Source organism: Lagenorhynchus albirostris, chromosome 11, assembly GCF_949774975.1.
Source record: "Lagenorhynchus albirostris chromosome 11, mLagAlb1.1, whole genome shotgun sequence".
In the NCBI taxonomy this organism is placed as follows: Eukaryota; Metazoa; Chordata; class Mammalia; order Artiodactyla; family Delphinidae; genus Lagenorhynchus; species Lagenorhynchus albirostris.
Window position 1 is genome coordinate 79,927,642 of NC_083105.1, and position 23,073 is coordinate 79,950,714.

Consider the following 23,073-nt stretch of genomic DNA (forward strand, 5'->3'; position numbering starts at 1 on the left):
TGCGCCCCCTGCATTTCAGTATGCTCTTCACATGTCACGTTTTCAGTGAGGCCTCCCCTGACCGCCCATATGAATATCTCACCTTCCTTCCCCTCCTGGTCTCCCTCCTTCGCTTTCCTGCTTGATTTTTCTCCACCTAATGTATCATATTCAGTGTGACCTACTCTGGGTCTTACTTGCTTGGTGGCTGTTTTCCCATCCATGTGAGTTCCAGGAGGATAGGAATGATTGTTTTACCCACTGATAACATTCTTGGTGCCTGTGACAGTGGCAGGCACATAATCTGTGTTTTACTCATAATTGTATTTTTAGTGCTCAGCATACTGCCAGTCACATACTAGAGAGAGAACAAATAATTAATTGAACAAGCAAATGAGTTATATTAATTTAGGACTTCTTATAGTATTAGTGTCTGACTAATATAGGATTTCTTTACACAAGCTTGCTTCATTGTTAAAATATTCTATAATAATTTGTATTATCGTCTTTGGAAAGAAATGAGTTTTGACTAAAATACACACAGCATAATGAGTACAGACTAAATGTGTTTTTCTGAGGCCAGTCGGCAGGCAGGAAGCCTCTCTGCAGGTGCACAGGTGATGCGAGGGACCACATTCCATCCACCAAGCCTAAGCTTTTAGAGATGTGACATCAACGTGCCAAAGCCCCACTCCGATAACGTGAGGGATTCTTCGTGTCTGTGGTCGAGGGACCACATTCCATCCACCAAGCCTAAGCTTTTAGAGATGTGACATCAACGTGCCAAAGCCCCACTCCGATAACGTGAGGGATTCTTCGTGTCTGTTGGGAAAGCTGAGCCAGAATCAGCATGAGAATCGGATCAGTGCAGCTTGTCTGTGATAGGCTGCACGCTGTGAGGCTCAGAAGCCCGCCTGTGGGAGGATCTTCCTTCAGCGTAAGGACTTTGGCCAGAATGGGGATATACTAGGTGGCACGTCCGGAGACCAAAAGCAATGCCCCTTGGTGACCAGCATCCCTTCCAGGACCTGATAGTCCCCCCCAGGGACTGTCTCCCACAAAGCCTCAGGGTCCAAATTTGAACACCTGGTGCCAGTAGGGTTATACAATGTCAGGAACATAAGGGAGCCTGAGTCAGAGGGTCCAGTCAAGACCCAAGACACACAGGATGGACTTTTCTGGATGCCTGAGCTGCAGAAATTCAGGGCAATGTGAGCCTGCAAGGTGAACCTGTCATTCTCCACACTTGTGCCAGAGAACTAGCCAGTGTGCCGGTAGAGCCCATTTGAGCTCTCACGTGGAAATGTGTCAGACAGGGCGGGTTATGTCTGTGTTTTCTATCACAGGACAAGCTCTGTTTGAAAAGTTAGTTGCATGGGATGGAATACTCAGGGGCCTCCATTGCACCCCAAAGTCACCTGCTTCTCCGCCCTCTTTTCCAGCATGGGCTACTGCATCCTTTTCGTGCATGGAATGAGCAAGCTGTGCACATGGCTGAATCGCTGTGGGGCTGCCACCCTGAGCGTGTCCACTGTGCTGCTGCTGCTGCTTTTCTCCTGGAAAACCGTGAAACAGAATGAAATTTGGCTGTCGAGAGAGTCCCTATTCAGGTATGACTAGAGGGTTAAAAGGGAATCTCTTCCCATTTATTTCTTTGCTGACGCGTTTGTTTCCAAACAAACGAGGCGACATGGATCTGGCAATATTTATTAATCCAGAAACGTTTTTTAGTAAAGTTTTAAATGGAAGATGTCATTTTATTTTGGGTTTTAACTTTAATTTTTTAAATGGTATTCTATAAAATTTTACGGGAGCTTACTGTAAGTGAATTAATGGAAATAAGGCTCATGGGAAGGTTTTTGGGTCTGTGAATTGAGATGGAAAGTCTTGATAATGAGCTGGGCTGTAAAATCAGCCATCAACAAAATAAGATTGGTCGGTAAGTCCAATTGCATTGTTCAGCTGAGTGAATGAGAAAGGTAAGCACACAGCAAGAAGGAAGAGAGATGCAGAATATTCCAGGATATTAAGTTGTGATCTGTAATCTAGTTGCTTTGTTTTGAACATTAATCGTGAGCAAGGAAGTGAAAGACTTTTTCATCTCGTGGTAGGCTTTTATGTGGTGTAGAAGCTGTTTCTGAATATAGCAATGCCAGTTTATAGCCCTAACTTGTTGTAAAGTATAAAACATCCTTTGGGTTGCTCATCATGCAGTGTTTCTGGGCTTAGTCTGTGTCCTTGATGTCATAGCCCTGGTGACCTTCACCTGGCCTCCGTGGCTCAGCCACACCTGGCCGCCCAGCAGTATTTCCCAGTCTCCCAGGGGTCCCCAGTCTTTGACCCCTTCCAGCTTCTGTCCTCACTTATGACCCAGTTGGCCAGTTCTGTCAACGTGGTTTTTATCTGGTTCCCTAATCAGCCAGTACCCAACACTTATTCTTTGGAGGCAAACAACTGAAACAGAGTTGGAATCACTTTCAAAAGCAGAAAATATGGAAAGAGCATAGGAGAGCGCACAGAATTGGGGAGTAGGTGAGGAAGCAAGCATGTAGCAGACGGGAAACAGGTGTCTGGATAGTCTGTCTTGAGGGGACCTGGGCACCTGCAAAGGAATGAATGGAGGGTAAATGTACCCCAATTTTCTCTCGCTTCACATCGCAGTCCTAGGAAAAGAAAATCCTCTGACTAAGCCTGAGCTTAGGTCGTGTGCCTGCCCCTTGTCCCTACTAGGGCACTGAGATGACAGAACTGGCCAAAGACGCTCCCCTGACTTCCATGGGGGGAGTTAGGGCAGGCAGAGCCCCTGGGCTTCCACTGAGATGTCACAGCAAGAGGGAATTCCCCACAGGAAACCCAAGCACCGGAAAAGGACACAGACTCTGGGCTGCCAGAAGTGAGTGAATGAACGAATGAAGGAGTAAGACACATGTTCACTGTACTCCTCTACCGTTTTAAAACAATATATCTGATTTTGCTATTTGGCAATTTAACTTTCTTTAATAGAAAAAAAATTAGTCTGGCATGCATGCACGTCTTATCAGTTTATTTACTGTTACTATATCATTATCATTGTCATCATCATTACTTCAGGGGGTACTATAGGGACCTGTTGCCCTGTGGGGTTTTTTCTAGGAATTGTATATCACTTTTAGTCTTCAGATTCTGTTCCGTCCCCGTCATACCCCCGACCTCAGTGCAGTTCTCACAGACTACAATGGACTTGTTCCCTCTTACTGCCCACTGCTGAGGTCATTCTGTAAACACAGGGGCATGGAGGTTCAGGAATATAACTTCCTCCTGGTTTCTGTTGGCTTAATTCATTTTTTCTTTCACTTTCAATAGTCAGTGCTTTTATGAGAAACTTTAAAATGATTCTGCCCCGTGTTAAATCCTTCCCTTGAATAAAGGTACTAAGACTGATTGTATTTTCTAATGATGTTTACTGCTTAATCAGTGCAACTCTGAGGAAGGATTTTGGCAGACAGCATTTTATCTCAAGGATAACAAGTTAGTGTTCAAACCCTGTATAGCTGATGCCAGCAATTTTAAAAAAAAGGAAAACAGAAAAACAAAAATCTCATTGACCTTGTATCCAGAGGCTTCTGGTTTTTTAGATGGAAGCATGTAGGAAGTGAACAGTTGATTACTAAAACACAGGCATTCCACATATGTGCTTAAAGAGACTTTGTGTCTTGAGAGGCCTTTGGTGATCAAATGGAATTTTGTGTAATGTGCAAATCAAAGCTATCAATAATTTTTAGAAAACTTTTCCTGTTATAATTTATTTATGTCCTGGGGAAACTTTTAAGTATCTGAGGCTTTAAGTTTATTCTTTTTCCTTCAAGACCAGCTGTTTATATGTATTCATCTTTCCTGAGTAATGTTCAAATCAGTTGAACATTTACCAAGAATCTTTGAGGCAAGATAGGATTAGTGGCTGGTGTGGGGTCTGGAATTAGGCTTTCTGGCTTTCCTCCAAGTTCTACCATTTAATAGCTGTGTGATCGTGGGTGAGTTACTTAACCACTCCATGCCTTAGTTCCTTTATTTTAAAATTTAGGAGTTTGGGATGAACATATACACACTACTATATATAAAATAGATAACCAACAAGGATGTACTATATAGCACAGGGAACTATATTCAATATCCTGTGATAAACCATAATGGAAAAGAATCTGAAAAAGAATATATATATATATATACATATACGTATATATGTATAATTGAATCAATTTGCTGTACACCTGAAACGAACACAACATTGTAAATCAGCTATAGTTCAATTAAAAAATAAATTTTAAAAAAGGAAAAATTTTTTAAATTTAGAATAATGATAGTGTCTATCTTCTGAGTAGAGTGTGTGAAAGATGCATAGGGCAGTATGATAAACACTGAGTAAGGCTTTCAGATTATTGCTCTGCACTGTGGTCTAGGACATGAGAGAGCAGGGCGTGGGGCGAGACACTAGAGGAGCCTGAAGTCTGGATGGGAGTCAGACACATGTACACATTTTAATGTAATGTAGCAGGTGGTAGACAGAGGCAGAGCAGGATGCTGTGTAAGTGCAGGCAGGTGACTGGGACCAACCCAAGCCTTCAAGGACCATTCTCTTGTAGACCTGAGCTCTGTCTGGAAGGATAAGGAAAGACTAAATTAGCCATAATGGCCAAAACCAAGAGCTGACCAACTAAGAAGAAGTTGCAGTAGTTCTAGATGAGGTGATGCCCTTGACAGAGGCCCTGTTTCTGTTTTCTCCTCTATTCCAGACTATCAACCCATTGACCATCCTAGGTCATATGGTCTCGTTGAGGCCTCTCTAATTATATGGAGTGGTTGTGCTTGGCAGTACTATGAACGATCTTACAGAATATCTTAGGACAGACCTTTGTGTTAGAGACAATCCAAATTTCAGTCAAATTCCAGGGTTTCCAGCTGAGGCCTCCTGTCACAAAAAGGATCCCACTGAGTGATGTATTTTTAGGAGATACAGATGGAAGTTCCCCCTCACAGCTTTGTACTTTTATTGGCAAAAACCTCACACACAAAAGCACAAGAACCCAGCACTTGTGTCTCATCAGAGGCTCAGAGAGAGAGTAGTTTGTCCAAGACGAAATCGCTGTGAAAAGGAGGTATCAGGTTTGAACCCAAATCTGATGTAAAAGCCAAAGAATACACATACTTCACCACACCTGTGTTTTGCTTTATGTTTTCTAACTTAAGCTAATCCCAATATAAACAGAGAAAGACAGAGAGACAGAGACAGACAGAGACAGAATGAGAGATGTTCATAATCATAGCTGCAAGGTACATTTTCTTTAGTTCCCAGAACAGGAGATTATTCTGCTATCTAACCTGAGGAGAGGGTAAGTGCATAGCTTCTAGTGATAGCCCAGACTTTTATATTTTGGTACCAAAATAACACAATTTGATGAAATCTTTTCTTCCCACGCCCCCAAATCTTCAAAATACTTAGAAAGACAAAGCCAGCATGTTTTCTTTTGCATCCAGTTTGGGGTCTCTCTTAATCCCATTCGTGAACTATTTAAGTGATCCGTGGACCACCAGTTAAGAATTTATGGCCTAGATCTTCTTCCCTCCCTGTAGGAAATACGTTTCTCTTTCCTCCTCTCTGAATTGCTGAGCCAGAGAGATAAGCAGACCTCCCAGGGCAGAGAACATAAACCAGGGATTGGCAAATTCCTTCGTAAAGGCCAGATTGTAAATATTTGAGGCTTTGTGGGCCCTATGGTCTCTTTTGCAGCTGCTCTGCCATTGTCTCGGGAAAGAGGCCAAAGACATCTATGTAAAAAGGTAAACACATTGATGTGTCTGTGGCCCATCAGGCCATAGTTTGTTTACCAGTGAAATTCTAATGTTTCTAGTATCTTGCGGTACCTTTTTGGTTTATCAAACGTTGACCGACTTCAGGAATGATTGTGACCTTATATTGATCTTGGTTGAAATCTCTGCTCAACTACTTACTCAGTCTGTAACCTTAGAAAATGGTCTTAATCTCTCTGAGCTTCAGTTTCCTCATCATATGGGAGGTACAGTAATACTACCCATCAGATAGGTTGTTGAAAGGGTGAGAGGAGATAGCCCATGGAAATGGACGCTTAGCTCAGCACTTGATTCAAAATGGGCCTCCATAAGCACTGGCTAACCTGACTGTGGCATTGGAAACCTCAGGTTAAACAGGGTCACAACTGAGGAGAGCCATAAATTCTTACTTTCCTGTTAACCTCTGGCTGAACATTTTTTTTTAAATGTTTGTTTTCTAATCAGGAATTTGGGGGTGATTCTCCTGACCTATTGTTCCAGTAATGCCAACAAAACAAACTGATGTTCTACAAACTTGGAGAGATACCTGATAGAAGTGGCTTGATATCGCTGTTATTTTTCAAGTCTTCTGCAAACGAGAGGTGTGAGGGAGAAATGCAAAGTGCATGAATTAAGATCCTGAGTTCAAAGGGAGACCTTAATTCATAATCCTTGTTGTAGTTATTAATAGGATTTGGGATCCAGCCCCATAACTTATGAATCCTACATTTCCTTATGGAGTAAATATGTGTAAGGCTGCACGTTCTGTTAAGACCGTTGGGACGACTCAATCACAGCATCCCAAAAGCAAACTGATGAGGCTGACCCCGGAAGGAGGGAGCAACTTGGCCAGTCAGAGTGACCTGGAAAGTTTTGCCTTTGGTCAATTGTTTATTTTCCTTTTTTTCACAAACTGTTTATTGTAAAATGAGAGACTGGAAAAACGTAGCAGTAAAATATCACAGAGAGAACGTAAAGGTCAAAAACAACAATGGGAAAAGCAGTGTGTTCTTAGGATTTCAGTTACTCCACCCACGCCTGCTTGCCTGCTACAAATATTATTACTTCCATCCTGCCATCACTGAACAATGCCCTCATCTTAGCAAGGACGCTTTTCCACAGGCTGAACTCGGGTGAAACATAGTAGAGCAGCTATGCTAATCACACAGAAGGGAGGATCAATTCCAATAAATATGCCAGTTATATCTATGCTGAAATCAAAGTTACTTTAAAATCTCCCTGTACCATGCACTATTTAGTTCTGCATAGAAAAATCAGACACTTTCCTGTATAGAAATTGGATTTTTTAAAAAGCCATTACTATCACTCTGAACTTGGTCCTGCCCCCATGACCTAATGTACTTTGGGTAATGTCCATTTGAAATGTTATATTAAAATTCTAGCTTTGTGTGTTAGCTGGTGAGCTTCACCATAAGGTAACTTAAGGAGATTGATGATTTCACTGGCATCCAAATGGCAGCATTTGTAAATCTTTTGTCTTGGGTCAGTGGTTTCCAGTGAGAGGATTCCTCCAATCTCCTCCGCGGAGTCCAATCCTGGCTTCCAGTATGCAGAGTTTTACATGGGTATAATGGGGTGAGGGAGATTCCACTGTTCAGAATATATATTTTCACTTAATCTACCTTGGAGGTACAGCTCTTCTGGCCCTCGACTGTACCTGTTGTTCCTGATCTCTCTGATTCAACTTTTCTAGAGAGTAAACGTCCTGGCTTTTGCTGGGATGGGGAAAGAATAGAGGAAATAGTCACCTGGATGTGCCTGGTGGGGAAGAGGATCTGGGGTCTAACTGCTGTTAATACAGATTTACAGCCCATCTGTTTCCAGCCGCACCCCACACACAGCAAAACATCCTAGCTACTGCCGTGCATTTGACATCACCATAACAGCTCTGTGTAAGGTGAAGTCTGCTGCTGTCACGTGATGCTGCCCTTGGGTTGGTTGCTAGCTGCCCACACTCCCTGTAAATTCTCTCCTCTGGAGAGTTCCTCAAGCACTTGGCCAGTGGATTTTAGGTGGAACAGTCTTTGCTGGTCCTAAGGGACTGGGCTTTTTTTTTTTTTTTTTTTTTTTTGCCTTTGAACATTTTAATTTATTTCTTTTTGAATTAAAAACAATTTTTTTCTTGGTTTATAACGTTAAGGGGCTGTTATTTCAACAAAGGTTACAATACCCTGACGTATTATCCTAACAAGTTTAATTTGTATGGTGTTCCCCTAGTGTTCTTACCTTTGAATTAAAAATTAAATGAAAATATGTCACCTAGAAGAGGAAGGGCATTTAAAGTTTAGTTGCCGGAAACTAGGTTGTTATCCTTTCTGCTTCCTCTCTGTCATCACCTGCCCCATTCCAGCATTTAACCCATGTAGGTTCCAGGAGTTTTCTTTCCAGACAGCCCCCAAACCCATCTACCCCTGCCACCACCTCCTTGCAGGTAAGGGAACAGGGACTCTAGGAGCAAAGTCCTTGAGTCAGAATCCTGTCCCTGCCAGTTACCAGCTATCTGATCTCGTGCAGGGTGACTTTGTGAGGCAGTTACAAACGACAGCATGTCTTCCTCCTTGTGTCATCTTCAAAGCTTCAGTGTTACCCTCTGGGGCTCCCCAGGTATCCTGTTTTACCAGCTCGAGCACACTAACACACTCACCACTTAAGCAAAGTTTTTAACCTTTCTGAGCAAAACCTCCTTTCCTTATCTGCAACTTGTAGAATAATCATACCTGTATTTTTTTTTAATTAGCCCTGGCTTATTACATGGGAAGCGTTTATCTCCAGTAAACCTTAGTAGGGAAGTCAGTCTACAGTCATCCCTCTTGTAATGATTTATTTTTATAGACAATCTCAATTTTTTTTTTAAAAAAAAAGGAAGGCTATAAATGAAGGAAGGAAGGAAAAAACTGAATTAACCTGAGCATGCTGGGTTGTTCCCCCAAAGACTCAGCTCTTACCACATCCTGCCACCTCTGCTTCATGTGCAGTCAGCGTGTTTGTTTAGTTGTGCACAGCCTTCACTCTTTTCCACAGAAACATGTTTAGTAACTCATATAATCCACAAATTTTGGAAGACTTGGCCTTGATGGATGCAATGGACATTTCAAATACAGATTCATGAAACTGTGAGTAAAACATGAAAGAAACTGACAACATTCTTAAGCAGTACTCTTTGTTACTCATTTTTTAAAATTTATTAATTTTTAGGTCTGGAGTTCAGACTCTGCCCCACAATGCCAAGGTTCACTACAACTACGCCAATTTCCTGAAGGACCAGGGTCGGAACAGGGAAGCCATCTACCACTACAGAACGGCCCTCAAGTAAGCAGCAGATGGGTGTCGGCTGTTGTGTTTCTTAGGCCCTTGTTTATTTCACTCACCCCTCCCAGTATTTGGGGGGTTGTTTGTTTCTCTTGACAGTGAACATCTTGGAGATGGTATAGATCTGGGACTCCAAGTCTTTGGGCTCAGTGTTTGAGTCTAAGTCTACCTTGCTTTTAACTTTTAGTGTTTTCTTGTAAAAATTTCCATTGCTACACATTAGGCAGTGAAGTGACACAGTTGAATACACATATACAGACCAATAAGAGTTGGTTGTCAAAAACATACTCGTAAGTTCTCAGGATATTTACTCCAGTGAATTCTTCCCAACTTAGGCTTCCCTCTTTACATAAATATCTAAGGGGGTTTCTATAAAGACATTGGAGTATAAAATAAAATACTCTCATAATTGTATTAAAGAGAAGGAAAATGAGGAGACACTTGACTACCGTATTGGGAATATGTTAATAAGGTATGTATATACATAAATATATATATACAGTATATGTTTTTCTAATGTTTTAAAAATTTTTTTTAAATTTAAAATATGAACAGCCCTGACACTCTCCTTATACTCATCCACTGAAAGAGAATATACCAAACATGGCTTTAGAGATGACTTTTAAGGGAAATTCAAATTTAAGGTCTGCGTTACCAGCAGCTGTCTGCATTGCTCTTAGGTACTCTTTTAAATTGCAACTCTGACTTTCAAGGTAGTCTTCCCTAAGAGATCCCAGATAGTAAATGTATTTAACCTGGAACGTGTGGAGGCGTGATAAGCAAACACAGCCTTGGAATCTCCCAATGTGGGCAAATCCTCTCCTTTATTGAATAATGTGAAGCTCACAGGAGTTTTTCAAAGAGGTTTCCATGCCTCTGCAGTATGTCCCACATTTGGCTGAATTTTCGGTTACTGTTTCACTTTGGGACGTGCTCTAAAATATGTGTACCAAACAAATCGTACATTTCACTGAAGTTCCTTCTAAGGATTGTCTCAAAGCTTAGTTTGAAATTGTCATTCTTAAAGTAACTGACCTAATTTTTAAAGTTATCCTTTTGAACAGTGTTCTACCTAAGTACGTTGTTCATCAATCAAATCTTTTAGACTTTAGGACCTGTTATTTAGTATTCAGTATGGTAAAAATTTTAAACTGTACACATCAAGTTCCCTGCTAAATACTTTTCCAAAGATAACAAGAAATACAAATTCAAGAGGAATAATTGTAACAAAGATTTTTATTGAGGAAAGAAGTTTTTATTATGAAATAGAAGACATTTTTAAAGATTTAATAAAGGGGCTTCCCTGGCGGTGCAGTGGTTGAGAGTCTGCCTGGCGATGCAGGGGACACGGGTTCGTGACCCAGTCCGGGAAGATCCCACATGCCGCGGAGCGGCTGGGCCCGTGAGCCATGGCCGCTGGGCCTGCGCGTCCGGAGCCTGTGCTTCGCAGCGGGAGGGGCCACAACAGTGAGAGTCCCGTGTACCGCAAAAAAAAAAAAAAAAAAAAAAAGGATTTAATAAAGAATCATATTCTTCACTGCAAGCTAGTTTATGCAGATATTTCCAGTGCTTATCTCTGGTTGTTGAGATTATGGTTTAATTTTTTTCTTTATACTTTCTACTGTGCTTCAGAGTTCCACGATGAGCATGTATTATTTTTGAAATGAGGAAATGTTATTTTTAAAAAGGCATGTTCCCCCCCGGCCCCCCCAAAAAATGATGCAAATGAACATATTTACAAAACAGAAACAGACTCACAGACCTAGGCAATAAACTTATCGTTACCAACGGGGAAGGTTGGAGGGGAAGGATAGATTGGGAGTTTGGGATTGACATGTACACACAGCTATATTTAAAATGGATAACCAACAAGGACCAGTTGCATAGCACAGGGAACTCTGCTCAATATTCTGTAATAACCTAAATGGAAAAAGAATTTGAAAAAGAATAGATATCTGTATATGTATAACTGAATCACTTTTCTGTGCTCCTGAAACTAACCCAACATAGTTAATCAACTATTCTCAATATAAAATAAAATTTTTTTTAAAAAGGCATGTTCCTTCAAGGGACATTTAAGCAAATAAAGCGTGTTTTGGCTTTACTAATTAATTAGTGTTTCATGATTTTAGGTGGCATTCTTAAAGGGAAGAAAAGAGCAGTAAGTTTGCCTGAAAAATATTGGTTGGAGGGAAGTATATCAGTATCTTTTATAATTTGTTTCATTCTAACAGACTATTTTCTGTGAAGTTCAAACAGAAAAATAAGGCAGACCTTAAGGCACAGTTTGGGGAAAAGGTGTAAATTAAGCAAACCTCTCCGCCAGCTGACCTTACAAAATTACAGTAGCTGGTTGGGACTTCCACCGTCAATAAAAGTAAATGTTTGCTTCAGCAACTGTCCTTGTGGAAGAAACTTGTCCTTGAGAAATGGGGTAAAGACAATTAAAGCTAAGAATATACTACATAGTAATTAGTGAAATATTTCATCATCTCAGACCAGGCTCAAAATATTTCTGATTTAAAGTATCATCATTTTTGTTATGGATACCTCCATGGTGAAATTTCAATGGATGTGGTGTTTTTTGTTTTTTTAATTTAAGTAAATTGTCACTCTTTGTGTTAGAAAAGGAAAATACTGGGACTATTCATCATTTTGATGATTATTTATCCTAGGTGACTGGAAGACTGCCCTTCCTTAAATATAACTCCTTCTCTGTGGAGGTTGCTAACACAGGGATTCCTCCCCTCCCAACTGCTCCACCCTACTTCACCTTTGGTGTATCTTGATGTTTTCCACGTCTGCAACAGTAATAAAGAGAATGATTAGGGAAATGCAGGATTAAAGGTGGTATTATCTGAAATCAGCCCCAACAGTTATTCATTCCTGTTGTAATGACTGTATAGGTTCCAAAGGCAATGGTGATATTGGTCATTAGGGTTGTATCTATACCGATATCTTTTTGGCTGGCTTACAGTTCTAAAAATAACACTATATTAAATTGGTAATTATATATGACACGAATATTCTTCTGCTTTTTAACTTTATTCTATTTTTTAAATGTAAAAATACCACTGACTGACTTCTCCATTTTGGTGCACCTCAGGTATTATATTTCTGTAGTACAAGGGAGATCACCCCTGAAAAATGCTGCAGCTGAGGATACAGAGTCAGATTAAGACCCAAATCATCAAAGAAAGTTGTCAGAATACTTTCCTTAAATCCTCCATAAACACAAATGTAAGCTTTCCTTTCTGTGAGGAGTGGCTCTCATATTTATACCTAATGGGGTGTTAAAAGTTTGGGATTGTTTATGCTGGAAAATCAGAACACCACTGGTGGAGCTACCATATGCCTTCACAGCTTTCTGACCATTGAGTTACTCTCGACAAGGTTTCTACTATTTTCACCGCATATGATGGGAGTAGAAATGTTACTGGAAGAGGGGCCCCTTCCCAGGTCTGGAAGTGGGCTCTTGTCTAACACTCAGAAGTGAATAGTCCGAGGAGACACACGTGCTGACAAAGCAAAAAACTTTATTGGGAAGGGGCGCCCGGGCAGAGAGCAGCAGGGTAAGGGAACCCAAGAGAACTGCTCTGCCATGTGGCTCGCAGTCTTAGGTTTTATGGTAATGGGTTAGCTTTCCAGGTTGTCTCTGGCCAATCATCTTGTTTGTGCCCACATTTGGTCTGACTCAGGGTCCTTCCAGGTGGTGTGCGTCTCTCTCAGCCAAGGTGGATTCTAGCATGAGGGTTTCTGGGATGTGGGCAGGACATACTATGGCATCTCCTCCCTCCCTCCTTTCGGCCCCTCCTGAATTCTCCTGGTTAGTTTTTGGTGGCAGCACTGTGTTCCTTATCGGGACCTCCTGTTGTGAGACAACTCATGCAAGCACTTATTAACGTGCCTGGCCAGGGTGGGCGGTTTTGGTCAATGGTTCCCTAACAGAAAATCCACCCAGCCATTCAGCTCTTCCTATACAGAAACTCCCATGAAATGACTCATTCAGTAAGCCCAAAAGAAAAGATAGTGGCCCTGCCCAAATAAAGTGCAGAAGATATTGAATGTGTACTTGGCCGGTAGCTTGTTGATTACCTTAAAAAGTCAGTTAAAAGTGAAGAATCATAAAACAAATCATGCGCACTCTTGACTGTTTTATTGTACCCTAAAATTTTACGTGTATGTCCATTCACCAAGTCTTCTAATGTCAAACCAAGTTTTTTCTTTGGGTAAGAGTCTACTGATTAGAATCTGCAAAAAATACAACCACAGTTCATTTCTGTCGTGATCATTTTTAAAGTGGAATCAAAATGTACAGGCTATCTGAGATTTTTCTGGTTTTTCTCCTCCAGCCTTTTACAATTAATCTTACATCGAATTCAACAGCAATTTTTTTGAGTGACTTCCCTTTTTTGAGTATTTCCAGAGTATTTTTTAGTTTTCATAAAAATCACAACTCTCTTTTTTACTTTTATATTTTATCAGTTTGCAGGGTATTTCATTATATTGTGCAATTGCAATAAACAACTAGAATAAATCTGTTAATAAGAACAACTGGCTCTTAGCAGTCATGTAGCTTAACTTAAGGGAGCAGAAGGGCCCAGGCTTATAGAGAAGGTTTATTATGTTATAGGCATCCACCAATATGTTTTACAGAGAACAGAGAACATCTGCAAATCTGATGACACAATTAAGAGACTTTTAAAAGAGTCTTCATTATAGGTGATAGAGTCTCATGGAAATTGTTTTTCATCTTATAATTAGATTTCTTGCAAGGCTCAATTACTGGTTGGTTAATACGGGCTGGTCATCAAAAACCCTGAACCTGGGAATGAGAATAGAGTTTACCTTTGTTCAGGTGGATCAACAAAGTCTCTTCACTGTCAGCAGGAAAATGCCCCATGTTTCACTGAACATTTGTTCACTTAGATGTCCTTTTCCCTCCAGCCTCTACAGTAAGCCCCTGTCATACCTAGACTAGCTGATGCTCCCCTGGTGGTTGGATATCAGCCACATGCAGGATTTCATCCTTATAAAAGGGCTGTGATCCTCAGTCACCCAGATAGCTATTTTCTTTTCACAGGTATGGTTTCACATGAAATACACAGAAATCATCTAAGGTGTCCCCCTCCCATAAGTCCTATTGAGTAGGAGATGCATTACCCTGCCCTGAGGGAACTCAGGTGTGTTTGGGCAGCCTTGGTATCCTTAGAGGGGCCTTGTCCACTCCTAATGTATCTGCTGTTGATGTTTTAAATAGAAAATCTGAAGGGAAAGAAAACTGTGTTCGTGGGGGCGGTTGAAGTCCCTGACCAGGCTCTTCTTATTGGTATAACTAAAAGGAAAGAAATGTACTTTTAAAACTCCTGTACAAAAGAAGTCTACAATTGATATTTAATTGGCTAACTCGTGGGAAAGGAGAAGCTAAAATCTTTCTGATTGGAATTTTTTAATGCATAAAATAGAGACTTTTCATGATAACGGTACCCACTGCTCTCATTCTTTGTATTCCCTCCTGTGTGGATAACTGGAAGTCTACAAAGAGACTCCATTAGACTATAATAAGTGTATGTGGGAGAAGAAAGTAATAAGACAGTGATTATTGAAGAAAGCCATATCGTTAGAATGTAAAGAAATCTAACTATGTCTAATGAACCCACTGCTCATTGATGTCCTGAGTATATCAATAAGATTATTATAATTCCTTTGAAAAATGTTGTCTATAAAACTGGTAGAGTTTGAACTTTTTTTTTTAATCAGGATTTAATGATTATTTAAGAAGTCCTTCTTTACCCAGGCTATTTTGAATGAACATTTAAAATAACTCTCATGACTACAGGTGGCCTTAGATACCAGCTGCCATATATTTCTGGAAAGACCGAAAATTCCAATACCATTTGTTAACCAAGTTTAACAAGTGGAGAGGGGTTCTTCCGTTGGTGTGGTACTTTTATTTATAAATGTCTAAATATGCTTTCCGGTAGCACAATTGAAATCATGTTTGTTCCTTTTTGTTGATGAAATTATATTCTCACTATGTATATTTTGTGTTAATTAAGTCTAGCAGCTTTTTTCACTAAATCCAAGAAATTGATTTAGAAAACTAGAATTTTAGTCATATTGTGGCCATACTTACGGACTATATTTCAAAATGAAAGTTCTATAATTTATATTCAAAAACATCTGCTCTCTCTTTTTTCTGCCTTAAACCACCATTTCACTTCAAAACCTCACTGCGGTTCCCCAGGAAACAAAATCCAAGGCAGAGATTAGCAAGCAGGAAGTTCATTAAGGAGTGCTCTCTGGAACGCCAGGGAAGCAAGATGGGCAGAGGGGGAAGGAGAGATACAGTGCATTCGCAGGGGCTCAGAGGAGCCCTTAGGGAGCTCTGGAGATGGGGTGGCCCCTCAGAGTTGTCATGAAAGAGATGGAACCTTTATACCCGCTATCAACCAATCACTGGCCCCAGGCAGAGAAGAGTAGCCTCGGGTAAAGCAATGCCCAGAGAAGAGCTCAGCTGTCAGCTGTCAAGTGCCTCAGACTTGAGGGGTATCTGGGTGGTATAAGACCCACTACACTGGCTTAATTGATGATTTCTTATATAAGTAAATATGACAGTTCAACAGAATATCATTTAGATTTTTTGTTAAAATGAGAAGAGTGGTGTTACCTACCTCATAGGGCTGGAATAATTCACATACAAGGTGTAAAGCAGTGTCTAAATACCTGGCCATGATAAACTCGGTGAATGTTATTAATACACCCCCAATCGGACCACTTCTCTCCACCTCCACTGCCCATCATCTCTCACCTGGATTACTGCAGTGTTCTCTGGTTTCCCCCATTTTCACTTCCCCTTCCTCCCCTCCTTCAGTCTGTTCTCAACCCAGCAGCCACAGGGAAGTGCATAGTAATCCTGTGCTCAGAACGTTCTGCTTGCTCTGAGAATCAGGGCCCCGTGCAGTGGTCTCCACATCCTGCACCGTCTGGTCCCGCTGCCTCTCAGACCTTACCTCCTACTACACCTCTTGCTGTCTCAGCTCCAGCCAGACGGGGCTCCAGGCACACACCAGTCGTCACATTCTTATGGCAATTGGAAAAAAAAATGCATGACCTAAAAGTTGAGAGTTACATTTTATTCCGGGGACAAAACTGAGAACTTAAGCCCAAGACACAGCATCTCAGATAACTCTGAGAGACTGCTCCGAAGAAGCAAGTGGGCGGATCCAGGATGTATAAGGGTTTTTGCAACACAGACCAGGTAGTCAGAACATCAAAAGATTACTGTTAATCAAAGAAAACCAGTTATCTCAAGTTAAGGAATTTAGTGCTTTTCTGTGTGTGGGAAGATGCAAGAGTCTGGGCTCACTGAAATCACTCCTTTGATATGCACCTGAGCTATCTGGGGCCAGTATCCTGTGCTTTCTCTTCCTGAGTCTCCTTGGGGTACACCATTGGGGGTGGACTGCTAGATGGTGGGCATCCTGTTTCTATCCTGAGTTCCCTCAGGGCTCACCATCTGGGTGGCTGTAATGTGATGGCTACATGGCTGCAACATCCTTTGTTTACTGATACTGGCAGGGAACATTTTTCATTCACACCTATTACAGAGACTCTGTATTTGTCCTTCCTTCTTCCCAGAACACTTCCCCTCCTTCTCTAAATGGCTGCTTCCCTCCCTCCCTTCAGGACTCTTCAGGTGATGTCATCTTGTCTGCGAGGCCTACCCTGGTCTCCCTGCCAACCCCAGCATACCCTGTTCCTCTGCTTCGCTTCATTTTTCTCCACTGCAGTTTCCACCCTCTAATATGCTTACACACATCTAACACCCCTAGCTACTGCCCATTCCCATTACATGCCAGTGGTGACCCCCAATTCCTGAGGTGGATCTTCAGGATACACACGCCTTTCCCTCCCCACCCCTCATGATGTCCTTGGTTGGCACTTATTAACTGCAGACATGGACACACTCTTCCTACCCACCACTGTCTTTTTTTTCCAAGTCAATCTAACAGCCAGAGTGCTATCTATGCTGCGAAGTGTTATTACAATAAAGATTCTATGAGCACATTGATCTGTCGCATAAGACTTTGAATCTCCTTACAACCTTGGATGTAGCTCTTAAAATTGTGCGTGTCGGGAATTCCGTTTGGTGTTGAGCGTATCGGAAAGGCTTGGAGGAAATTGCTCTGGTGCCTGTGGGGATCATTTGCTTCAGATGATGAAAGATTGACAGACTTTGTTGGAGTGAGTGCTTGACAAGGAACATTCCTACATTCTTAAAATGAAGAAGGCCAAATGTCCTTCACAGCTGAGCACCTGCGGTGTGGGACAAACGGATGGATACAAGACAACCTGAGTGTGCATTGGGTTAGTGATGAAGAAATAATGGAGGTTATTTTGACTGATGGAAGCAAGTCAGAGGCCTTAGCAGTGAGGAGAATGATTTTTTGGAGGATGAGAAATCCACATGAAAAGAGAGCTGGCAGCTTCCTGCTGGCATGGGTTCATTAGGGCTGTGGAGAGAGCCAAGTACACCCACCCAGAGGTCCTGTAGCCAACTCCAGAACATCAAATGTATGGAGTGTATCAGGTATGAGGGTGGACATCTTATATCCACCATCCTATTTGTTCACACAGAGGATTAATATGTTATGGACCTTATTGTTATAGAGAGAGCAACTAAAACACAGACATAAGTTCAAAATCACACAACAAGAAAGTCACACATGGCTTCTGACTCCAATCACAGTTATATTTCCACTCCACCAAAGTAATTTCCCATTCATCTGCTGCAAAAACCAAAGTTCACCATGGTCACCCCAAGCCCTTGAGAAAAGGTAAAATATGTTCACTATTTTCTATTTAAAAGAGCAAGGAAGGGGCTTCCCTGGTGGCGCAGTGGTTGAGAGTCCGCCTGCCGATGCAGGGGACACGGGTGCCCCGGTCCGGGAAGATCCCACATGCCGTGGAGCAGCTAGGCCCGTGAGCCATGGACGCTGAGCCTGTGCGTCCGGAGCCTGTGCTCCGCAACGGGAGAGGCCACAACAGTGAGAGGCCCGCATACGCAAAAAAAAAAAAAAAAAAGTGCAAGGAAGTATTTAATTCAATACATTTCCCAACCTCCAGAGGAAAATTCTCAGGAATCAGGAAAATTCAGCCACTTAAAGTGAGTCATTTCCTGAGGGCATGGTTTTACTCTAAATTGTTTTGAAAAATCAATTGGGCAGAGTCCTCCTGGATCTCTACTAGAGGTCATCCATTGTGAGAGATCAGATAATTTAGTTGGCCCCTCACTGGAGTGTGTCATACTTCCCTAAATTGCATTTGAGGTTTTTTTCCAAGACTGTCTAATGGATGGGAAGGAGTACGGTACCAAAATAAAGTGGCAAGACTTGCTGCTGGGTGTTAATGGCGATTTCAGACAATTAAAGAATTCTGGTGCACTTTAATGACATGATGATTCAAATTTTAAAATCAGGCACTTGAGAAATGGCAGGGACTAGAATGAATGAAAATATGCTGCGGCTGCTGCTGACTCCTGAAATGAAGTTGACTTTGGGTATTTTTTAGTTCTGTGAAATTTGGATCTCATGGTTGAAATTTTTTCCCAGTCATGTTTTTCTTTTGGATTCTTTTTTTTCTCAACAGGAAATAGAAAAAATAGAAAATAAACGTCTGACCTTAGCATACTTAACCTCAAATAAATTAATGTGTGGAATGAAAATCAGATAAATAAATCAGGGTGTGTATATTCTGAAAGGAAATTGCAAAGGGGAGCACATGATACATACAGTCTTGCTTGAACAATGAAATGCCTTAGAAGGTACTCTAATAATGAAAAAGTAATAGAATTCTTAACTTTTGAACAGATTGTACAAAATTTAAAGTAAATGACTGAATAAAATATAAAACTAAACTTTAGTCATATACATCTTATCTCTATGGATCTTTAGTTGAGATTGAAGCTTAAGAACAGTAGATGGGAGAGCATGTATCTGTGCCTTAAACACTTACTGGATGTTGTTAGTTCCAAATAGCTTCCCGTGATACTGTGCTTTTTAGAGATACCATGAGTATTTTGTATGGCAGGAGACAAGTTTTCCCAGCGAAGAAGAATCTCAGCCACGTTTCCTGAGTATTGACTTTATTTCACTTCTGTCCCTGAGAAGTAGTTTGTATAGGATCATAGCTGAATGGACTGGCCCAAGGATAGAAAGGGAAATTATTCTGAATGGAAGGTCTAATTGATAGCAGTATATTTATTTGCTGAAGGTTGAATGCCTCATGGATTGTTTGGGGAAATAAATAGATTTACAGGAACCATCTGACTTTTAACACTTAAGAACACAACTCCTAAAAATATTTCTTTTTTTAAAAAAGTAATTTATTTTTTCTTTAATTTCTCCCATCCTCCCATTCCTCAACTTTAAAATAGTACAATAATTCTACTTGAAGAATTAGAAGGTTAAATGAGATAGTATATAGGAAAGCACTCTAAAATGTAAAGTATCACTAATACATGCTAGGTTTTTTTAGACCCATTATCTTTTGCTCCTGCCTTCTGTTTTTCACTTAGGCAACTGTTCCCTCACAGTGATGATTTCCTGTTAACATGTTGCTGATATTCATTCTTCAGAGATAAGTTGCCTGGGAATGGAGGAGAATAATAATGTCCTTAACTACCTACTTTATTAATTCTGCTTAAGGAAAAGCCACCAGATAAAAAGTAAGAAGCCCTTCAATGCTCAAATGGGAATATAAATCATAGAGAATATAAATTGAGAATATAAATCATACAATACTTGAAAAATATTCTCTTCAGCTCATAGAATTATATCTCTATACCTAGATTTCTTTTTTAAAGAGAAAGAATAAACTTTCTTATACCCCAGAACTATTTGACGATATTATACATTTTCCCTATAATAAATTTTAAAAATTTAACTCAGTGAAATTTTAAAACATAATAATAAGGAAATAGTGAGAGAGCCCCCATATACAATATAAATGTTGAGTAAGACTGAGAAAGAAAATCCAGTGGCTGTTCACAGTGGTCTTAAAAAAACAGGCCTGGGGCTTCCCTGGTGGTGCAGTGGTTGAGAGTCAGCCTGCCGATGCAGGGGACATGGGTTCGTGCCCCGGTCTGGGAAGATCCCACATGCCGCAGAGCAGCTGGACCCGTGAGCCACGGCCGCTGAGCCTGCGCGTCCGGAGCCTGTGCTTCGCAATGGGAGAGGCCACAACAGTGAGAGGCCCGCGTACCGCAAAAACAAACAAAACAAACAAAAAAACAGGCCTGAAAATTACCACTCTTCTCCCTTTCAGTGAAGCTTTTGTCAAGGTTCTTTACATGGGGAAGGGAATAATCACTACCAAAACTTTTGTAAAACATACCTGTAGGTGTCAAAGTCAAGACACACTTAATTTATCCTGACAATTGATGCAGCAACATAGACATCTCTTAAATTATTCATCTTGGAGACCTCAGGGTTGAATTAGACCCAAGCTCATTTAAACAAGTTTATTTAAAAAGTAAACACACAAAAATAAGTTTCTTCCTTGCATAGGTCTTCAGTAAACAAAAGAAGAGTATATGTTTTAAGAAAATGTCTACGTCTATATAAAAATCAAAATTAAAAGTGATCATTTTTTCTTGACCTGCTTAAAGAATCTTTTTTATGAAATTCAGCTTTGTTTCATAAATAATGTAATGCTTGCTCATGATTAGGTGAACTTAATCAGATGCCCAGAGGGAGGGGCTGTTGCTAGCAGATCTTTACTATTACCAGGAGTAAACAATATGACACGTTTTCCAGGTGGAGGGCTGTGAGTGGCAATAGATTCAGTAAATCACTATAGATGTCAGCAATCCCCTTCCTGGACAGGTTGGGACTCTGTTAACACAAAGCCTCTTCGCTGCCAGTGCCCGACCACAAAGCCCTGTCCTAAGCTTGGAGCACAAGGCATGCTAAAGACCTTTTTTTCCCTCGTAGTATTTATATTTGTTTCTCTTTACTTCCCTTCTCACTGCTTGTTTCTGTTTTTGAGAGTTCATTGTGAACTTATGTTCTGTTTCTGGTTTGAAAAAAAAAGAGAGAGAAAAATTTTTGTAGTCAGTGAACTTGGAAAGTATTATATCAATACATGCATTCCTTTAAATTTATTTCTTTATTTTGGGCGGCGTTGGGTCTTCGTCGCTGCGCGCGGGCTTTCTCTAGTTGCGGTGAGCAGGGGCTACTCTTCGTTGCGGTGCGCGGGCTTCTCGTTGCGTTGGCTTCTCTTGTTGTGGAGCACGGGCTCTAGGCACACAGGCTTCAGTAGTTGTGGAGCGTGGGCTTCAGTAGTTGTGGCGCACGGGCTTAGTTGCTCCGCGGCATGTGGTATCTTCCCGGACCAGGGGTTGAACCCGTGTCCCCTCCATTGGCAGGCGAATTCTTAACCACTGTGCCACCAGGGAAGTCCCCATGCCGTTTCTTTAAATGGCAGTGGGATGGTGATAAAGTCCAAAAAGGTGGGCTGATAAGCAGCGGGAGAGGGCAACTGCGTGACAGGGAGCCCGTCGTAGATGCTCTTATTGAATTTAGGCTGTCCTTTCCCATATTTAGTGCTTTCACCTCAGACATTTATTTTGAGGGCTCCAAAGCCTATAAAGAAATAAGGAAAAGACCAAGTTTTAAGAAATTGCCTCTTCTGGGAAGGCAGAGGTCACCAGGATGCTTTCTCTTGCTGTTTGTCATCAGAGAAAAAATAAGAACTGTTCTCACCATGTTCACAGGACCCCCCTCTTAAATCTTTTGGAAGTCAGAGAGCTTTGCTCAACATCCAAAATATTTTTTTAATTGGAAGAATTAAAGTCCTGGCTGTGATATGCTCTCTGTAACCATTCCCAAAGTAATTCTTAGACACAGCTTCCCAGGAGGCTGTTCCGGGCATGGAATGAGTGGGCAGGTACGAGAGCATCTTCTCTTAGCTCTGATGTCCTGTAGATGCATCTATGAGAGAGCACCAAGGACTTGTGTACCCCAGGAACTGTGAGGGTGGGTGTTAAGGGACTGGTACCAGGTACCCTCAGGTTGTCTTTGCTAATTAAAGGTGACTAGAAAGAAGCAAACACGTTGTGTGTGTGTGTGTTTTCCCAACTTCCTCTCATAATGTATCTCTCCCAACAGCCTACAGAATTATTGTGAATAATTAGGGCTTTCAAGCCTTGGGAGGATGTAACATTCATCTGAATTGATTCTATCCCTTATCAGTCAGAAAGAGCATTACACAGATTGTCTTCCTGAAAATACTGAGGGATGCTAATAGCTGAGCTATAAGGCAGTAAGGAAGGGAGGATTACATGGTCCAATAAGCTTAGGAAACTCTGGGTTAGGCAAAGATTTAAAAAAGAGAAAAAAAGCTATGCAGCTTGTCTTCCTTGGCCTTTTAATAGGAACCCCTTCTGTCCCCAAATTAAATTGATCTTCTTAGAAGGTACAGAACAGGCTGGGAGGGGGCTAGCATGGCATTTGATTGTCAAGAGACTTGACAAGTACAGATCCTGTTTTTATTACTTGGGCATTATCTTGCCTTTCGTACATTAAAAGCCAGCTCCACAGGCTTATTCAAAATCCTCTGGGTGACAGAGATGGAGTGAGCCTGTTCGACGGCTAAATGTGTCGGCTCTGAGCGCAGCAGAATCAACTCAGCTGTGTGTGCAGCAGCAGGCTGGTTTGCCTTCCTCATAGTTTCTAGTTAAGGAAGTAAACTGATTCTCTTCCTTTCTTAATCACCATAAATTTGCCTTGCTGATGTGTACGCAGTCCTCCTTTACATTTGCTTTTGAACATTAGGATCGCTGTTTTCACGTCATTGTGCCTTTTGAAATTTTTATATGTTTGTCAGGATTTTCATTCCCAGCCACTATCAGAGCAGGTGGTGTCAAATAACAGTAGC

The 23,073-nt window shown here is 41.2% G+C and overlaps 1 protein-coding gene across 6 annotated transcripts in view; it reads left to right on the top strand.

Annotated features, from left to right (window-relative positions):
* TMTC1 (transmembrane O-mannosyltransferase targeting cadherins 1) overlaps positions 1-23,073 on the top strand; it is a 264,710-nt gene that overhangs the window by 186,906 nt on the left and 54,731 nt on the right. For 5 of the 6 annotated variants that reach the window (XM_060166630.1, XM_060166633.1, XM_060166634.1 and 2 more), the window contains 2 exons: positions 1,422-1,589; positions 9,019-9,132. In XM_060166630.1, coding sequence (XP_060022613.1) covers positions 1,422-1,589; positions 9,019-9,132 — 282 coding nt within the window. The remainder of the gene's footprint in view (positions 1-1,421; positions 1,590-9,018; positions 9,133-23,073) is intronic. The other variant, XM_060166631.1, reaches the window with a different exon arrangement.